At 48.7% G+C, this 16,213-nt stretch overlaps 1 protein-coding gene across 1 annotated transcript; it reads left to right on the top strand.

Moving 5' to 3' along the window:
- The first annotated feature begins 3,376 nt into the window (after positions 1-3,376).
- On the top strand, positions 3,377-15,423 carry LOC141961245 (uncharacterized). The gene is given in 12 exon segments (XM_074908047.1): positions 3,377-3,390; positions 4,241-4,310; positions 5,217-5,295; positions 5,752-5,928; positions 5,931-6,263; positions 6,769-7,342; positions 7,918-8,072; positions 8,729-9,522; positions 10,547-10,622; positions 11,187-12,640; positions 13,144-14,545; positions 14,946-15,423. Coding segments are annotated over 12 exon segments (5,163 nt in total). The 3' UTR covers positions 14,981-15,423.
- The last annotated feature ends 790 nt before the right edge of the window (positions 15,424-16,213 follow it).

Below are 16,213 nucleotides of genomic sequence, written 5' to 3' on the forward strand. Positions count from 1 at the left end.
TTCATGTCTTTAAGTCTTATTTCTCAACACAGTTTTTTAAGTATTCTTTAAACAATATAGATGTATTAGGATTATTATAGAGAAATGTTGATGAGTGTTAGAAGTTCGTTGTATTGCAAAGTGCGTTTTTAGGTGATTAAATTTGCAAAAGCTTCAGGGTGTGTGTGTTGTGGTTCTTAAGCCCAGGTAGGAACGGTACCGAGCGCTGCCCTCCTGGCAGCATCTTTCCAGGCTTCCCCCTTGGGCGCCCCGCGGCGCGTTTCTGGAAGGTTCCGGGGCTCTCCTGCCGCGCAGACGTTTCCCTTCCCGACGCGGCCGGGCTGTGCGAGTGCTCCCGTGTGTGAGAGAGAGGGGAGTAGTGAGGGTGTGACGGGGGGACGGGGCCCGTCCCCGTGGAGCTGCGATGACTGTGGAGCAGCTGCTGCGCTCTGGGCACCGCTCTGGGAGCCGGGCTGTGGGTACCAGCGGGGAGGGGCGGCTTCATGGCGGGGGGCTGCCTCTCGCTGTGCTCAGGGCGGAGAGGGAGAACATTCACCTCGGGCATCTTAACCTGGGGGCACTTGGAAGGCCGGAGTTGCCCGATGGAGTGCTCGTCGGGTCCTGAGGAGTTACACATTGCTCTGCAGCTGGGTGCTGTGGGGATGTTCTCCTGAAGTGCTGGGACCATAAACCCAAGCCAGGGTTGGCCTGCAGAGGAATCCTGTGTATTTTCTAAGTGATAACCACTGTGCTAGTAGGTGTTGCACTCAACATGTGGATCTCGGGTGTATCCTTACTGTCCCGGTGTGCAGGCGAGATAAGCGGGTCCCAGAGGCAGCCTGGGACTGGCCTGGGACCTGGCGTGTGACCTTTTGGGGAAGGACAGTGGCCCTTGGGGCGAGTTCTTTGTCGAGTCTGTTCGTCCTCAGGCTCCCGCATTCAGTAAGAAATGCCTTGGGCGCTGCCCGGGCTTTGAGAGCTCAGTCGCGGCACCGCGTTAAGGGTTTGCTGATTTCGGGGGTTAAAGCGCCGGACCGCGCTGGTGCCCACACCCGAGGGGGTGCGAAGGCTCTGGGCACTTTCTCCTGTCGCTCGGTGCTGCTGCGGCCGGCTGTGCGGCTTCGTGCGTCCCGCCGGAGCAGGAGCCCCGGGCCGTTCCTCCGGACCGCCCCGAGCCGCAGCAGTGTCCGCGGCAGAAATGCAGCCGGCGGGGCACAGCCCCGACCCGCGGGACTCCGCCGCGGCAGCGGGGGGCATCTCCCGGGCGGTGCCGGTGCGTGCCGGCCGTCAGCGCGCTCCTTCCTCCTCCCGCCGAGCCGGCGGCTGCTCCCGGGCGAGGAGTCCGAGCGCCGCGGGGCGCCTGTCCCCGCCGAGCGGCCCCGGTGCGTCCCGCCCGCCGCGGCGGCTGTCAGCAGGGGAGGGCGGCGGCCGCTCCGCGGGCGCTCTGCGCGGTTCCCGCGCTCTGCCCGGGCGCGGCGCGGGGACCCCCCCGCGGGCACCGGGGCCGGGCGAGGGCCCGGGGCGGGCTCGGCCGCGCGCGGGAAGGCTCAGGCGGCGCCGCGCCCCGACGGGAGGCGCCGCGCCGGGGCTGGGGGCGGGCGGCGCCGCTGCCGCCATCAGCGGCCCCTCGGCGAGCCGGCAGCGCTCCGCCGCAGGTAGGAGCCGTCCGGGCCGCCGCTGCGCGCGGGGGGGGCGGCGGGTGAGCGCGGCTCCGCGGGAAGGAAGAGCCGCCGCCGGGGCTGCGGGGGCTCGGGCCGGGCGGGCGCGGCCTTAAGGCGAGCTTAAGTCCTGCCGCTGGGAGCCCGGAGGCGGCGGCCGCCCCGTTCGCAGAGCCCGGGCTTGGGACGGCGGCGGCAGCTCCGGCGGCGGCGGCGGCTCGTGTGGGGCCGGCGCCTCGCAGGAGGCGGGGGGCTGCGGGGGAGACGCCGCGGGGGAGGCCGAGGGAAGGCTGCCGGGGCCCGGGACGCGCCTTCGGGCTGGGGCCTGGCCGCTCGCTCCGTGCGCGCCTTCGGGCTGGGTGGCTCAGCGCGTGTTTGAGCGGGTGAGACGCGGGGACAGAGTCCGGAGGGTCGCCCTGAAGTCCCCGCGGGCCCTCGCTGCCGCTCGCCGCTCCCAGAGCCGCGCTCTCTGACGGGGCGGTTGAGAGACGCTCCCCCGAGGGTGCCTGGCCTTGGGGACGCGCTCTCGGCGGGCGAGGAAGAGCGTCTCGGCGGGGCCGGCGCTGCGGCTTTGGGGCTCTTGTCTTCCTCCTCCCGCCCGAGCTCACGGCTCTTCCTTCCGCTGCCGCCTCTCCGTGCCCGCCGAGAGGCACTTGCCCCCCGCCCAGCTGCGGCCGATCCTTGCAGCCGTTCCGGTCCCTTCCTGCCGGTGCTCCTGCGGGGGGACGCCGCCGTTTCTTTCCCCCTTGTTCGGGAGGACGCGAGTCCCGTCTGTTGCTCTGCCTTTCCTCTCAAGTCGCGTCTAAGCATTTCCGTGTAGAGAAGAGAATGTCTGATCCTTGGAGTGGCGTGGAGTGACTGTTCACACGGCAGTGAAGTGGAGCACGCTGTGCAATACCGGGTGCGTTGCCCCGGAACCCTTGCAAAGGCTCTGATGGGTAGGAAATATCTGCTGGAGAGGCCAGAGGAGTATGACCGAGCTGACAGGAGCCCGGGGTGACTGCTCCTGCCGCCCTCTGTGAGCGAGTTCCTCCCACTACCGGGTGCCTTCAGCTGCCCCTGTTTGCTCAGGGCAAAGAGTTCCCAGTTTTCTACACCGAGAGTCTTCTGCTGTACCTTAGAAATCATCTCCTGAAAAGAAGTTAAGAAAAAATACCCACCCACCCGATTTCCAGTATTTGGGTGAGTGATGTTTTGGACGTGCTTTTATAGGTAAGATTAAAGACGCCGCTCTTTGGGAATATCGTCGTAATTAAACGGAATGGGACTGATGGAATTCGTTTCCCACTCGCTGCAGGTTCTTGTTTATGTGGAAGGTGAGAATTGGTTGAGTACTTGCGTACATCGCAATAACATTAGTGATACTTTTCCTGCAGGTTGTATCTTCTAATACTTATTTTCAAAAATGTTTGTTTGTGAATGGTGTTCAGGGAAGGGAAGGTGACACTGCACTAAGGTTAGCTGTTAAGACTCGAAAGCTGAACTTAGTTTTCTTACTGCTTTTTGTACTTTCCTTACCAGAACTACGACTTTTTATTTTTAGGTTTCTGGCCAAGGGAAGTCTGGGGAAGGGATGAATAGTAATACACGTTTGACAAGCAAGTGATGGTATAGCCTGATTCTGAGGCAGTTGGCAGAGAATTGAGTAGTGCCGTGAGGTACATGGCTTGGTTTTGACCATCTTCAGTCCATCAGCGCTCTTCTCAAGCGTTTTGTTTTGTTTTTGTAAAACCTCGGTAATGGAATACGTCAGGCAAGATCTAGAATTGATATTAAATAGGAAGGAAAATTTATACCTCCTCCTCCAGTCTTGAAACTCACTTTGACTTACACTGCCTAGTGCTAGTGGGTTTGGAGCTTGATCCAGCACTGCACACTAAGAGATAAAATTAATAAACCTGAGTGGTGTCTGTGAAGACTTGACGAGATTACCTTACGCTAGATAGGCTTTAAATAATAATACTTCCCCTACACTAGGTCTGTTCAGCACTTCCTTGTCTGCCAGAAACCTTAAAGAACTAATTATTCAGTCTGGAACCCGATTCTGCAGGGCAAATCTACGGGAAGCACTCCAGGGTCAAGAATACTGTTCCTTGGCCTCAGCAGAGCTGCCCAGAGAGATGATACTTAACGGTACAAACATGAATTTCTGCCAGCTGCATCAGGGAGAGGTGTTGGTGCTTCTGGGCACAGCAGTACCTCCGGTATGACAGCGGGTGTGTCTGCTGCCTGCGAGCTGCAGCACCTCAAAAGCTTAAAAAAAAAATAATTTAAAAAAAAAAAAAAAAAAAAAAAGCCTGTACCCTTTGAAACGTAAGTTCCACTTACTAGCAGCTTTTAGAGAAGGTGCAGGTGGCTCTCCAGGTGAGAGCAGAGCTCCAATAAAGCTAGAATTTTCTAGAGAGATCGTTGTGATTTTGTTTCGAGGGTGGTCGTTTTTAGGGGAAAATTTAGAACTAGTCTGATGTAGTTAAAGCCCTTAGAAGTGTCTGTGTGTATTGTTGGGAGTGGACAACTCTTGCTAGGTCATTTGTCTTAATGAGAGGGATTTAGACCTCAGCAATTTGACAGAAAATGTGTGTGGTTTTAAACATTTGTTCCAGACGTGAATATCCTCTGCAATCAGCTCCAAGAAAGAAACGTTCTAGGTCTCCAAGAGATGAAACCCTGCAGGTAATTTTGCGGCCATAGGCTTATTTACTGCGAGTAGGTTGGAGTTGGCAGTGATCCAGGGTTCTATTTCCTTGTTCTGTTTTCTTGTTAGAAATAATTTTTCAGCCGCAGACTCAGGTTCATTTTGAAAATACGAATAAACTCCTTCAGATGAATACTTTTAAAAAAATTAATAATTTATTAATTCTAGACTTGTCAGTTTCTGGTAATAGCTCCTTAATAATCTGTGCTGTTACTAACACAGGTAAAGTATTAAAAATTAATCCATAGCTCTTTCGAAGAGAGGATGGAATGGAGGAAATGCAGAGTTAGGAGCCTTGGATAGCCTCGTATTTTAAACAGGGATGCTTGCCCTAGAGAATGAGCATGCTTTTTATTCCAAAATAATCTGTTGTTCTATGTGCTAGCACAGTAAGGTGTTGTTAGAATTTATAAATAGCAAACTAAGCCTGTGTTTTAATAATGTATTTCCATTAGTTTCTTTTTTTGTTCTCAGCCAAGTTTTCTCCCTTAAAGGGGATGATGTTAATTTGAGAGTACTGTGGGTACTGAAAGATATTTTTTAAAATTATTATTATTTTATAGTTCTCATTTAAATAAAAATTTTTGCAGTAGGTCTGATAAGAAGGTGAGTTTCAAGTGTGCTTCTATATATTCTTCTGATACACCTGCTCTTAGAGCTGATAATTCTAGTGGCAAAACATGACTGACACTCTTGCTATATAGGGCCTTAAGTGCGTATTGGTCAGTGTCCTTCAACTCGGAAACATTCTAGGATTTCATCTGAATCCTTTTACGCCTGTTTAGTAAACAATGCCTGTATTTCTATGGTGATTTTCAATGTACAGGAGAAAGCTAAACTGTAAAATATTTGTTGCTCTGCTGTAATATTGTGCAAATTTACAGGTTCTTCATGTTCAGCAGGTGGCAGAAGTGGAATTACTACACAAACCAACTTGGGGATCTAAAAGTCTTCATGCTTCAGGTTGGTAGCTGTGTTATGGGGGCTCTCTTGTCTTCTTCCCCTTTAACTGCATTTATTCTTAGGCTAAGAAGAAAAACCAGGTTGCAGAGAGCAAAGGCAGCGTGGTTTAGGACTTTGCAGTGTGAGTCCCGGGTTCCAGTGGACTGGCAGCACGTGGGCAGTGACTTGATGGCCATTGATTCTGATGCAAAACAAAAGCATGAAATACTGAGTGCCTTCCCTGAATGTGGGATAGATCTCAGATTTAATTAAATATTTAGGTACTAATACTTCTATCATGAGAAAAAATGCTGTTGTTAACAGAGCTTTCTTTGCAGTACTGTATCCTGGAACCCGGCTGACCACGTTGGGAGAGGAAAGGATGAAATTTTCACCTGTATTTATGGAACTCATATTTGTAATTCTGCCATGTTTAAGTAACTCTGCATCTGTATTACTTTTTGCTTTGCTTTGCAGAGAATGCTGAGTGGGAAGAAAAAAATGCCAATGACAAGAAACAAAGTACAGAGGAAAAAACTTGCAAAGCTTTACCTGTCAAACCTCAAACACCCAAATCTGCACGCAGAGCACATCTCTCCAGCAGGAGGCAAAGGGAAATGTCTCCATTTAGTAAACTTTATGAAAAACTGAAATGTGAAAGAGCAAAAAATCTCTGCAAGAGGGAAATGTATGTCACCAAGCTGCAAGAGGAGATGGGAAGAGTGTTCTGCTAGAGTCAAGTGCTTGAACTTCACCGAGTTGTGTTTATGATCTGGGAAGCCTGCCTAGAGAAAAAGCGCGAAGTAGAAGTGAAAATATTGGAGAATGTAAAATAAAGGGAGAAGCAACCTGTTCAGAATTGAACCAGATCTCGGCTGTAGGAAGTGCTACCAGGAAGACTTTTACCAGGAGTCCTCGAGCTTCTGTTTCAAAGGAGATAGCAGGAGATCCTGGGGAAAGAAATCACTTGCAGCATCATAAGGAAGTAAGTACAGAAGGCAGCTGTCATGGGTGTTCTCAGTTAAACAGCCACCCACCAAAAATAATAAAAAATTATTATTAACACAGGTAACTAGCTCTCCGTAAATTACAGGTTCAAATATCTGTGAGAGGAGAGCAGAACAGCTTTCTAGGGTTTAACGGCGACCCAGAACGCAGAACAAAGGACTCTCTAGGGTTCAACGGCGACCCAGAACGCTTTATCACTCCCCTGACAAGTGGGGGGGGACTCCATTTATACCCAGGGCGAATCTGACCTGTCGTCAGTAGCGGCTCTCATTGGCCAAAATCCCCAATTGCCACGAGGCCCTGAGAACAAAGGCAGCCCCGAGCTGCCACACTTGAGCAGCCAAGAAGCTCTGCTTTCACTGGGCGGATGCACCTGCCACAGCAGCTCTAAAGGTACGGAAGTTACAAGCAGATCCCGTAAGGGGAAGGATGCAAATGCAGCAGTTTCACTGAAGCCGTGCATTATGGAGTGTGTGGATTGTGCAGCTAAAATAACAATACACAGCTGTCCAGCAGCAGTAGCTAAACTAGCACAAAGGACAAACACAGCGAATGTTTCTGACGTAGATAAATATGTTCTGTCTACAGCAACGTGCAGAAGGAGGAGTCCTGGGTCGCATTTCATAGCACCTCCCAGAGAAACCAGTGGAATGAATCCTGTATATAGCGATACTCCAACAACTCGAGGACGTGAGTCTTTGAAATGTCAGTCTTTTCCAGAAATGTTAGCTGGGACTCCAAGGGAAGATTCAGCGTGTGGAAATGACAGCCCCAAACAGCTGCCTCTGGCAGGAAAGGAATGCTTAAAGCCAAGACGAAACAGTAAGCAGTGTACCCCAGGAAGAGCTGTAAAAGAAGTGCTGACAGAAATTTGTGATCAGGCAAACTTTGTTAAGTCAGAAGAGGAACGTTCTGAAACTCCGGTTTCTCTTTCGAATTCCAGGAGTCCCAGGAGAAGTAACAGGCCAAGTAAAGAATTATCCCGCACCAGTGTCCATCTGGCCTCAGGAGAGTTAACATCAGAACTGTCACCTCCTGCTTTGACAAATTGCCCAGCCATGTAGTTGGCCAAGAGAAGCCAGTAGATGCGGTGGCTTGGGATTTCCGTAAAGGTTTTGATACTGTTTCTGACAGCATCCTTCTGGATCAAATGCCCAGCACAGAGCTAGACACGTCCATCGTATGTTGGGTGAGCAATTGTCTGCCGGGACGGGCTGGAAGAGTAAACGGGGTTACAGCAGGCTGGTGGCCGGGCAGCAGTGGGGTCCCGCAGGGCTTAGCTTTAAGGCCAGTGCTCTTTAATGCTTTTATAAATGATCTGGACACAGAAATGGAACGTGGGGCAAGTGAGTTTGTCGGTGACGTTAGAGTAGGAGGAGCTGTGGGGCTCCCTCTTGGTCAGAGAGGCCTTCCCGAGAGACCTCGGTAGAGGAGAGGTGAGCAACCCCCAAAGGTGTGAAACTGCACAGGAGCAGGTGCTGGGTTCTCCACCTGGGATGGAGTGATCCTGGCTCTCCCTCTAAGTTGGGGAATGAGGGGCTGGAAAGCAGCGCCATGGGAAGCCATGTTGGGGTTGGGGTTGATGGCAAGGTGCATTGTGGGTGGTGGCAACCAAACATTCCATCCGTGTCCTAGGAGACGGCAACCACAACACAGCTGGCCAGTCGGGGAGGCAACTGTCCCACTGGGCACTGCAGAGCTGCGGCCCCTCCTCGAGTTTTGGCGCCTGGAAGTAGGAAGGAGATCAGAGTGTGTGGAGAGGATGGTGACCAAGGCGCAAGGCCTCAAGGGTAAGGCTTGCAAAGAGCAGCCGAGGTGGCTTGGTTTGTTGTTGGGCGTTAGGAAGAGGTTCTTCCCTGGGAGGGTGGTTGCTCCGCGGCGCGGGCTCCTCAGGGAAGTGGTCGCAGCACCCGGCCTGGCAGGGCTCAGGGGGCATTCAGACAAGCCTCGGGGTTACATGGTTCAGCTGTAGGCAGTGCTGTGAGGAGCCGGGCGGTGGGCTCGGTGATCCTCAGGTGCCCCTTCCCGCCTGAGATATCCTGTGATAAGAATTTTACAAAAAATGTCTTTTTTTTCTTGCTTGGTGTCAGAAAGGTCAAATGTATGTACTTTAATGTCAGCATTTCTGCTTTATGTCTGGTATTGCATCAAAACAGAGGGAATTGCAGTAAAAAACTTGCAGCACTAGAAATTTTAGGGACGATAGAAAGCATTTTAAAATCAGTTTCAATGAAAACAGTATATTTTTTTAGTCAATTTTGTAAATGTCTGCTGTTGCTTGTAGGATCAAATTACCAAACCCCTTGTTGATGCACGCTTTCCCATTTGGGTTTGTAGAAGGCTCTGGCTGTTTGAATCCATTTTCCTTAGTTATATGGCAACTAGAAGGTTTGGATTTTCTGCTTCTTTCTTTTTCCCAAGTACATAACTCTACTGCTTGTTTCAGGAGAGATGATGGTGTCACGGATAAATAGTTCAGATGCTTCAGAACAGAGACAAGATAGTCCAGACCTTTTTCACTTTCAGACAGAGGAGTCTGTGAAGTTTGTATTTGATACATTACCCATGAAAACTCCTGAAGAAATAAAAGCTATGGTGGGAGAAAATGTTGGTGTGGAGAGTTTGTCCCTAATTCCAGGCAAAGAAACATCTCGGCTGAGATCAGGAAGAAAAAGGAGAACACCAAAGCAGAAGGGGGAGCCTCTAGAGGCCTTGTTGGGCATCAGACACCTCAGGATGACCCCAAAGCACAAGTTGGAGCCTGCAGAGGCCTTGTCAGACATCACGGAGCTCACGACAAAACCAAAGCGCAAGCCAGAGCCCATCGATGTCCTGTCAGGCGTCAAGGAGGTCAAGAGAAGCCCAAATCAAGAGCTGGAGCCTGTTACTGCTGGAATTGGCTCTCAGAGATTGCTGGAGACTCCTGCCCAGGAAGGGGAAGCAGTGAAAGATGTGGCAGGTGTTACCTCAGCCAGGAAAACTCCAAAGCTGAAACATCAACCAGCAGAAGCCATGGCTGGGGTCCGCCGGATTTTCAAGACACCAGAGGGGAAGGTTGAACGCAGAGCAGATGGATTTGGTGTTGGTACCTCAGTGAAGACTCGGAGAGAGAAGTACCCACCGGTTGAGGATTTTGTGGGTCTGCAGAGGCTGATGGCAGAACCCAAGCAGAAATGTTCTGATTTTGAAGAGGACTATGTTGGACTTGCAGAGTTGTTTGAAACACCAGAGGAAGCGAAGGTAAAATTCTTTTTTAGCTTTTGGAAGGAATGTATGTGAACTTTGAGGCCCGTGGTTTTATTGAATTCTTAGGCTTCCTTGTATGCCACCTTGTATGTTAGAGCACTTGAAATATGTCATGCCCAGAACCTCTGGAGGGAATAATACCTTCTGGAGAGGCACCTCCTGTTGGGGTGAGAACACTAAAGATGGCAATCTTTTTATTCCTTGGTAGCTGTCCAGGTGAATGCCCTCTTTCTAGGAGACACGGGGGTTATTTTTTGTTGTTTTGTACAGCTGCTTCATGCCCCATAGATGGCATTTGAAGCTCTCTCTGTCTCTGCACATCCCAAAGCATTGGGCATTTCCCAAGACATGTCCCCGCGTGATCAGTTCTTGCTCACTGTGCCCCTCAGTGTTTGTGTCCCCGCTCCCCGAGTGATGCCTGTTTCAGAGAGGGGGCTCTGTCGCTGTGCGTTTGCCTGTGTTAACATGTATTTCCACTGAAGGAACCCCAAGTAGTTCCTGAGGTTGCTCTGGGTTACCATTCTGACCTTATAATTCACAGCTTCATCAGTGTTATCATTTGTGAATTGTATTAGTATTGATTTTCTGTTCAAAGCCAGATCCGTAGGTAAAATATCAAGGATCACTGGGCTTAGTGCTCATCTCTGTAGAACTACAATCAAACACTAGAAAAGACTGCAAGAATTCGCCTTCAATACCCCAAATTCCTTCTGAGCACTCACTTAGACACTTTTCACTCAATCTCATTAATACTTATTCTAACTCTGTACAGTGTTTGTCATCTCTCAGTTAAAAATCTGCTGCACTAGCTCAGATGACGAGTGTTAGGTTCGATCTATTTGTGTGCTAATACCCAATATGCAGATGCAGTTACAAAACTGAGTTGATTTCATGTTTAGAGGAAAGTGTTTGAACAGACTTTCTTCAGCCATTCCTATACATTAGTTTTGTCTTGGTTGGCTCCGTTATTTCTGGTGCTGTCAGAGATGGATTTATTGATGATGGTTTATTCCCTTAGGTCACATCAGGAAGTGTTGGGGATTCTGAGCAAGAAGATCCTGCCCCTCCTTGTACTAATTCCAGTCACAAATATGGTAAGTGCAAATACTTTGTCTAGAGGCATGATGAATATACCAAGTCATATATGTTGCTGTGAAGTTCTGACATGTTAAAATTCCCAAGTACACGGTGTGCAGCTGTATCTTGTACCTGCGAAGGGACAGCTCATGGAGTTTGTGCAGTCATCCCTAATGAACAGCAGGGGCTGGAATTGCACTGCTGCAGAAGTAATGGTGCAGTAATTTGTTGGTGTGCTAAGGTTGGCATCTCCCAACTTAGCAGTGTAAAACCTCTCCACTTAAAATTACCTTTTTTTGGTAAAGACTTCCCAGACTTCCATAGCTTAAACCTATGCATGTTACCTACCCTTTAAACCAAACATTTTTGGTCAGAAGCCTGTCCAGTGTAGGAATGAGTTAACATCTTTATTTATTTTAAAATTTTTTAAAGATACTAGTTTGATTCTTTTGAGCAAGATGACTCTCTTAGGAAAATTGAAACTCAGAGATACTTCTATAAGTTATAGTAATATGTAACTTTTGTTTGTGCTCTTTTCTTTCTAAAAACTTTGAATCGGGGAAAAAAATTGCCTATTTTAGAAGATAAAGGAAATGTTTCAGAAGGTGAAGATTCTCAACAGAAGGCAGCACCTAGTGAAGACAGGGCTGCCCAGAAACCAACAAAGGGCATTCAGAATGAAAACTGTCAGCTGCAGACAGGTTTAAAAAGATCTGAAAACAATCCTGAGCAAGGTGGTGTAGAAGACAGTGAGGAAATGCTTCTGTGGCCTAGAAGATGTGGAGTCAAAGCAGCAGAAAGCAGAGAACCACCGATTCCACCTCAAAGAGCTGGAAGAGCTAGAAATAACCCCGTTAAACAAGGTGCTTCAGAGGACCTTCCCAGAACAAGAAGGCAGCTTCGTAAAGGCCCGTCAGCAAAGAGAGAAGGAGACAATCAGAATTGTAAGGAAGATACTAAGACTGCCACAGCAGAAAAATCTGAAAGCGGGACTAAACTTGAGAGAAAGACAACAGAGAATAAAGTGAAGTTTTTAAGAAGTGCCAGAAAGGCCTCAACTGAGGTAAAAGCAGACATTTGTGAACTGGCACTTGAAAATATACAAAACATTCCAAAACCCCAGGAGACTTCAACTGCAACTGGCACTGAAACACAGTCAGATGTCAAAAATGAGGTTAAAGGACCTCAGGGCAATACTGTAGACAGCATGTCGGGCATCAAGAAGCTCAGGAGGATGCCAAAGCACAAGCCAGAGCCCATCAGGGTCCTGCCAGGCATCAAGCAGCTGAGGAAGATGCCAAAGCAGAAGTTGGAGCCTGTCGAGCCCTTGTTGGGCATCAAGGCGCTGGTGAGGACCCCAGAGCGCAAGCCAGAGCCCATCGAGGTCCTGCTGGGCATCAGGCAGCTCAGAAAGACCCCGAGGCATAAGTTGGAGCCTGCAGAGGCCTTGCTGGGCATCACGGCATTCATGAGGACCCCAAAGCGCAAGCCAGAGCCCATTGAGATCATGTTGGGATTCAAGCAGCTCAGGAAGACCCCAAAGCGCAAGCCAGAGCCACTTGAGGTATTGTCGGGCACCCAGAAGCTGGTGAAAACCCCTAAGCAGAAGGCAGAGCCCATCAAGGTCCTCCCAGGCATCAAGCAGGCCATGAAAACCCCAAATCAAGAGAAGGAACCTGCTAGAGAGGGAATTGGCTCTCAGAGATTGCTGGAGACTCCTGCCCAGGAAGGGGAAGCAGTGAAAGATGTGGCAGGTGTTACCTCAGCCAGGAAAACTCCAAAGCTGAAACATCAACCAGCAGAAGCCATGGCTGGGGTCGGCCGCATTTTCAAGACACCAGAGGGGAAGGTTGAACGCAGAGCAGATGGATTTGGTGTTGGTACCTCAGTGAAGACTCGGAGAGAGAAGTACCCACCGGTTGAGGATTTTGTGGGTCTGCAGAGGCTGATGGCAGAACCCAAGCAGAAATGGTCTGATTTTGAAGAGGACTATGTTGGACTTGCAGAGTTGTTTGAAACACCAGAGGAAGCGAAGGTAAAATACTTTTTTAGCTTTTGGAAGGAATGTATGTGAACTTTGAGGCCCGTGGTTTTAATGAATTCTTAGGCTTCCTTTTATGCCACCTTGTATGTTAGAGCACTTGAAATATGTCATGCCCAGAACCTCTGGAGGAAATAATACCTTCTGGAGAGGCACCTCCTGTTGGGGTGAGAACACTAAAGATGGCAATCTTTTTATTCCTTGGTAGCTGTCCAGGTGAATGCCCTCTTTCTAGGAGACAAAGGGGGGGGGGGGGGTGTTTTGCTTTGTCTATAAATTTTGCATAAAAATATTTTTATCTATATATTTGTGACATATTTGTGTGCTAATACCGAATATACAGATGCAGTTACAAAGCTGAGTTGATTTCAGGTGTAGAGGAAAGTGTTTGAACAGACTTTCTTCAGCCATTCCTATACATTAATTTTGTCTTGGTTGGCTCCATTATTTCTGGTCCTGTCAGAGTTGGATTTATTGATGATGCTTTATTCCCTTAGGTCGGATCAGGAAGTTTTTCGGATTGTGGTGTAGACGACAGAGAGGAAATGCTTCATTTCTTTAATAAGATACCTGCTGCAGGCAGTGACAGTCCTGCTCTTAACCATCGACAGTGGGCAGGAAATGCACAGGCAGTACTTAAACCAAAGCAGACTGAAATCCCGCAAGAGAATCCAGCGCAGAAAAATGGAACAGGATGTAGAAGAGTTAGAGGTAGGAAACTGAATTTTGATCTTGATGAAGGCAGCTCCCAAGCAGGTGGAGGAAGAAGGAGTTTGCCTGAGTGTGAGAAAGGAAAGACTTGCAAAGATGGTCAGCGTGAGACTCCAGAAAATCCTTCTTTGCAAGTGAGAAGGAGCAGGAGAAGGCAAGTTGAATCCATTCCACAAGTACCTTGTGTTCCCTCTATGGAGAACCAAACACGGATTGCAGGTGATAGCAAAGATGAGGCTTCCCTAAAAGAGCAAGATTCAGGTTTGGCTGCTACTCCCTCTTCAACCCAAGAGAATCCACTGAGAAGAGGGAAAAGACGAGAGGTTGCTGCAGCATCACCAACACCTAGATCTCCTCCTGTCAAAAGGCGTGGGTTGCCAAAAGGTGATGATAAAAAGATGAGTGTGAGAGAAGAGGAAAATCCATCACTGGGAAATAAATCTTTGCCCACAAAAACAAATGCATCAGCGAGGGGCGCAAGGAAAAAGATTGATCTAGCAGCAGAGGGAGAAAGTTACATTTTCCCTGAAGAGAAGATGGACTTGTCAGAAAGTGATGATACAGAGGAGGGTACTAATGAAGATCAAAATATGTTTTGGGAAACAGTGTTCTGTGCCCAAGAGAAGCCATTAGGAAGGGGCAGAAGGACAGGAACTGCTCTGGCATCCCACACAACTAATCCCATTTCTCTTCGAGGAAAACGCCGTTTGCCAGCAGATAGTGGTAGAGAAGAAGCTCCTAAAGAATATCGAAATGTTCCATTACAAACTTTTGATTCACCCGTAAAAGAAGATCAGCTGAGAAGAGGCAGAAGGATAGGAATTGCCCTCGTGGTAGAAGGCACAAGTTCTGTTCTGGGCAATCAGGGGTTATCAAAAGAAAGTACTAGAAAGAAGCTGATTTTGGCCAATCATGGAACTCCTGAAGAACAGCAGAATAGACTTATGGCAGTAGCTCCATTGGCAAAAGGAAATCCATCAGGAGTGGTCAGAAAGAAAAGAATTGCTTCCAGATGTGAAGAAACTACTTCCCCTTTTCTCGGGAAAGATCCCGTCTTGCCCAGAGATAAATGTCAGAAGAGGATTAAGACACAAGAAGTTGCCCCTGAACAACAGGCAACTGCCTCTTCTCTCAGAAGAAAATGTCAGTTGCCAGCAGATGACTTGGCGTCCAAAAAGCCAAGATCAGGTAAGGCAAGAGTTGGCTTTCTAACTAGAGCTAAGTTATTGATGGAGTAGCTTAACTTCTCTGTGCTATCTCGATCTTCGGTGGTGGGTATGTTTTAGTTTTACATGTCAGTAAAAGGAACTTTAGCTGAAGTGGCAGCTAATTGGTTTTGGTGCTCTCATTAATGTTAACCTACTCTCAGAAATAGCTGTAAGTCCTCGGGGATCTATCCTCAAGGATCATGGATGTGCAGCAGTATGGGCTTTGTAACTGGTTTGTTGAATTCATAGGTGCAATCTCTGGAATGTCGTCGTTAGGGCCATTTTCTTTAAAAACAACGTAACTGCAGATTGAATTTTGTATGAAATGCTTGAGTTGTGATACAAATTTGTCTTTATTTTTTCTGTGTGTGTACAAATAGAGTGCGATGACTATATATGGATGCACCAAAACTGAAGAAGAAGCAAAACTAAAGAAGAACTTGTTGAAGAGGATGTAAGGGCTCCTCAGACGACTGGAGGGATGGACAGGAAGACGAGATCAAGCACAAGAACAAGCGCAAGGACGAGGAAATAATCTTAACTGTCACAGAACCAGCTTTTAAATCAATTCAGTAACTGAAATGGCAGCTTTTAATGAGAATTGTTTCCACTCAGATTTTAAACTCATTTTGAAAATTAGTCACTGATTTAGTATCAAAATATAGTTTTTAATGTGTTTACAATACTTTGTAGGTATCTGTTTTAATAGACTTGTCTGTGTTAGTGCTGCCTGAAACCATGGGGTGCCTGTGCAGAACCCCAAGCATAAAACCCATCTTTTTGTTACAGTATTCATCCCCCTTTTTCTCTTGGTCAGTACAGCAGTTAGGAATCCATAGTACTTTTATTGTTAGTTTAAGCTTTGTTTCTATTTTCATGTCTTTAAGTCTTATTTCTCAACACAGTTTTTTAAGTATTCTTTAAACAATATAGATGTATTAGGATTATTATAGAGAAATGTTGATGAGTGTTAGAAGTTCGTTGTATTGCAAAGTGCGTTTTTAGGTGATTAAATTTGCAAAAGCTTCAGGGCGTGTGTGTTGTGGTTCTTAAGCCCAGGTAGGAACGGTACCGAGCGCTGCGCTCCTGGCAGCATCTTTCCGAGCTTCCCCCTTGGGCGCCCCGCAGCGCGTTTCTGGAAGGTTCCGGGGCTCTCCTGCCGCGCAGACGTTTCCCTTCCCGACGCGGCCGGGCTGTGCGAGTGCTCCCGTGTGTGAGAGAGAGGGGAGTAGTGAGGGTGTGACGGGGGGACGGGGCCCGTCCCCGTGGAGCTGCGATGACTGTGGAGCAGCTGCTGCGCTCTGGGCACCGCTCTGGGAGCCGGGCTGTGGGTACCAGCGGGGAGGGGCGGCTTCATGGCGGGGGGCTGCCTCTCGCTGTGCTCAGGGCGGAGAGGGAGAACATTCACCTCGGGCATCTTAACCTGGGGGCACTTGGAAGGCCGGAGTTACCCGATGGAGTGCTCGTCGGGTCCTGAGGAGTTACACATGGCTCTGCAGCTGCTTGCTTTTTGGATGTTGGTCTTAACTCTTCTTTTTGGGAAGGACAGTGGCCCTTCAGGTGAGTTCTTTGTTGAGTCTGTTCGTAATCAAACTCCTGAATTCAATAATAAATGCCTTGGGTGCTGCCCGGGCATTCAGAGCTCAGT

This window comes from Athene noctua, chromosome 5 (assembly GCF_965140245.1).
Source record: "Athene noctua chromosome 5, bAthNoc1.hap1.1, whole genome shotgun sequence".
NCBI lineage: Eukaryota > Metazoa > Chordata > Aves > Strigiformes > Strigidae > Athene > Athene noctua.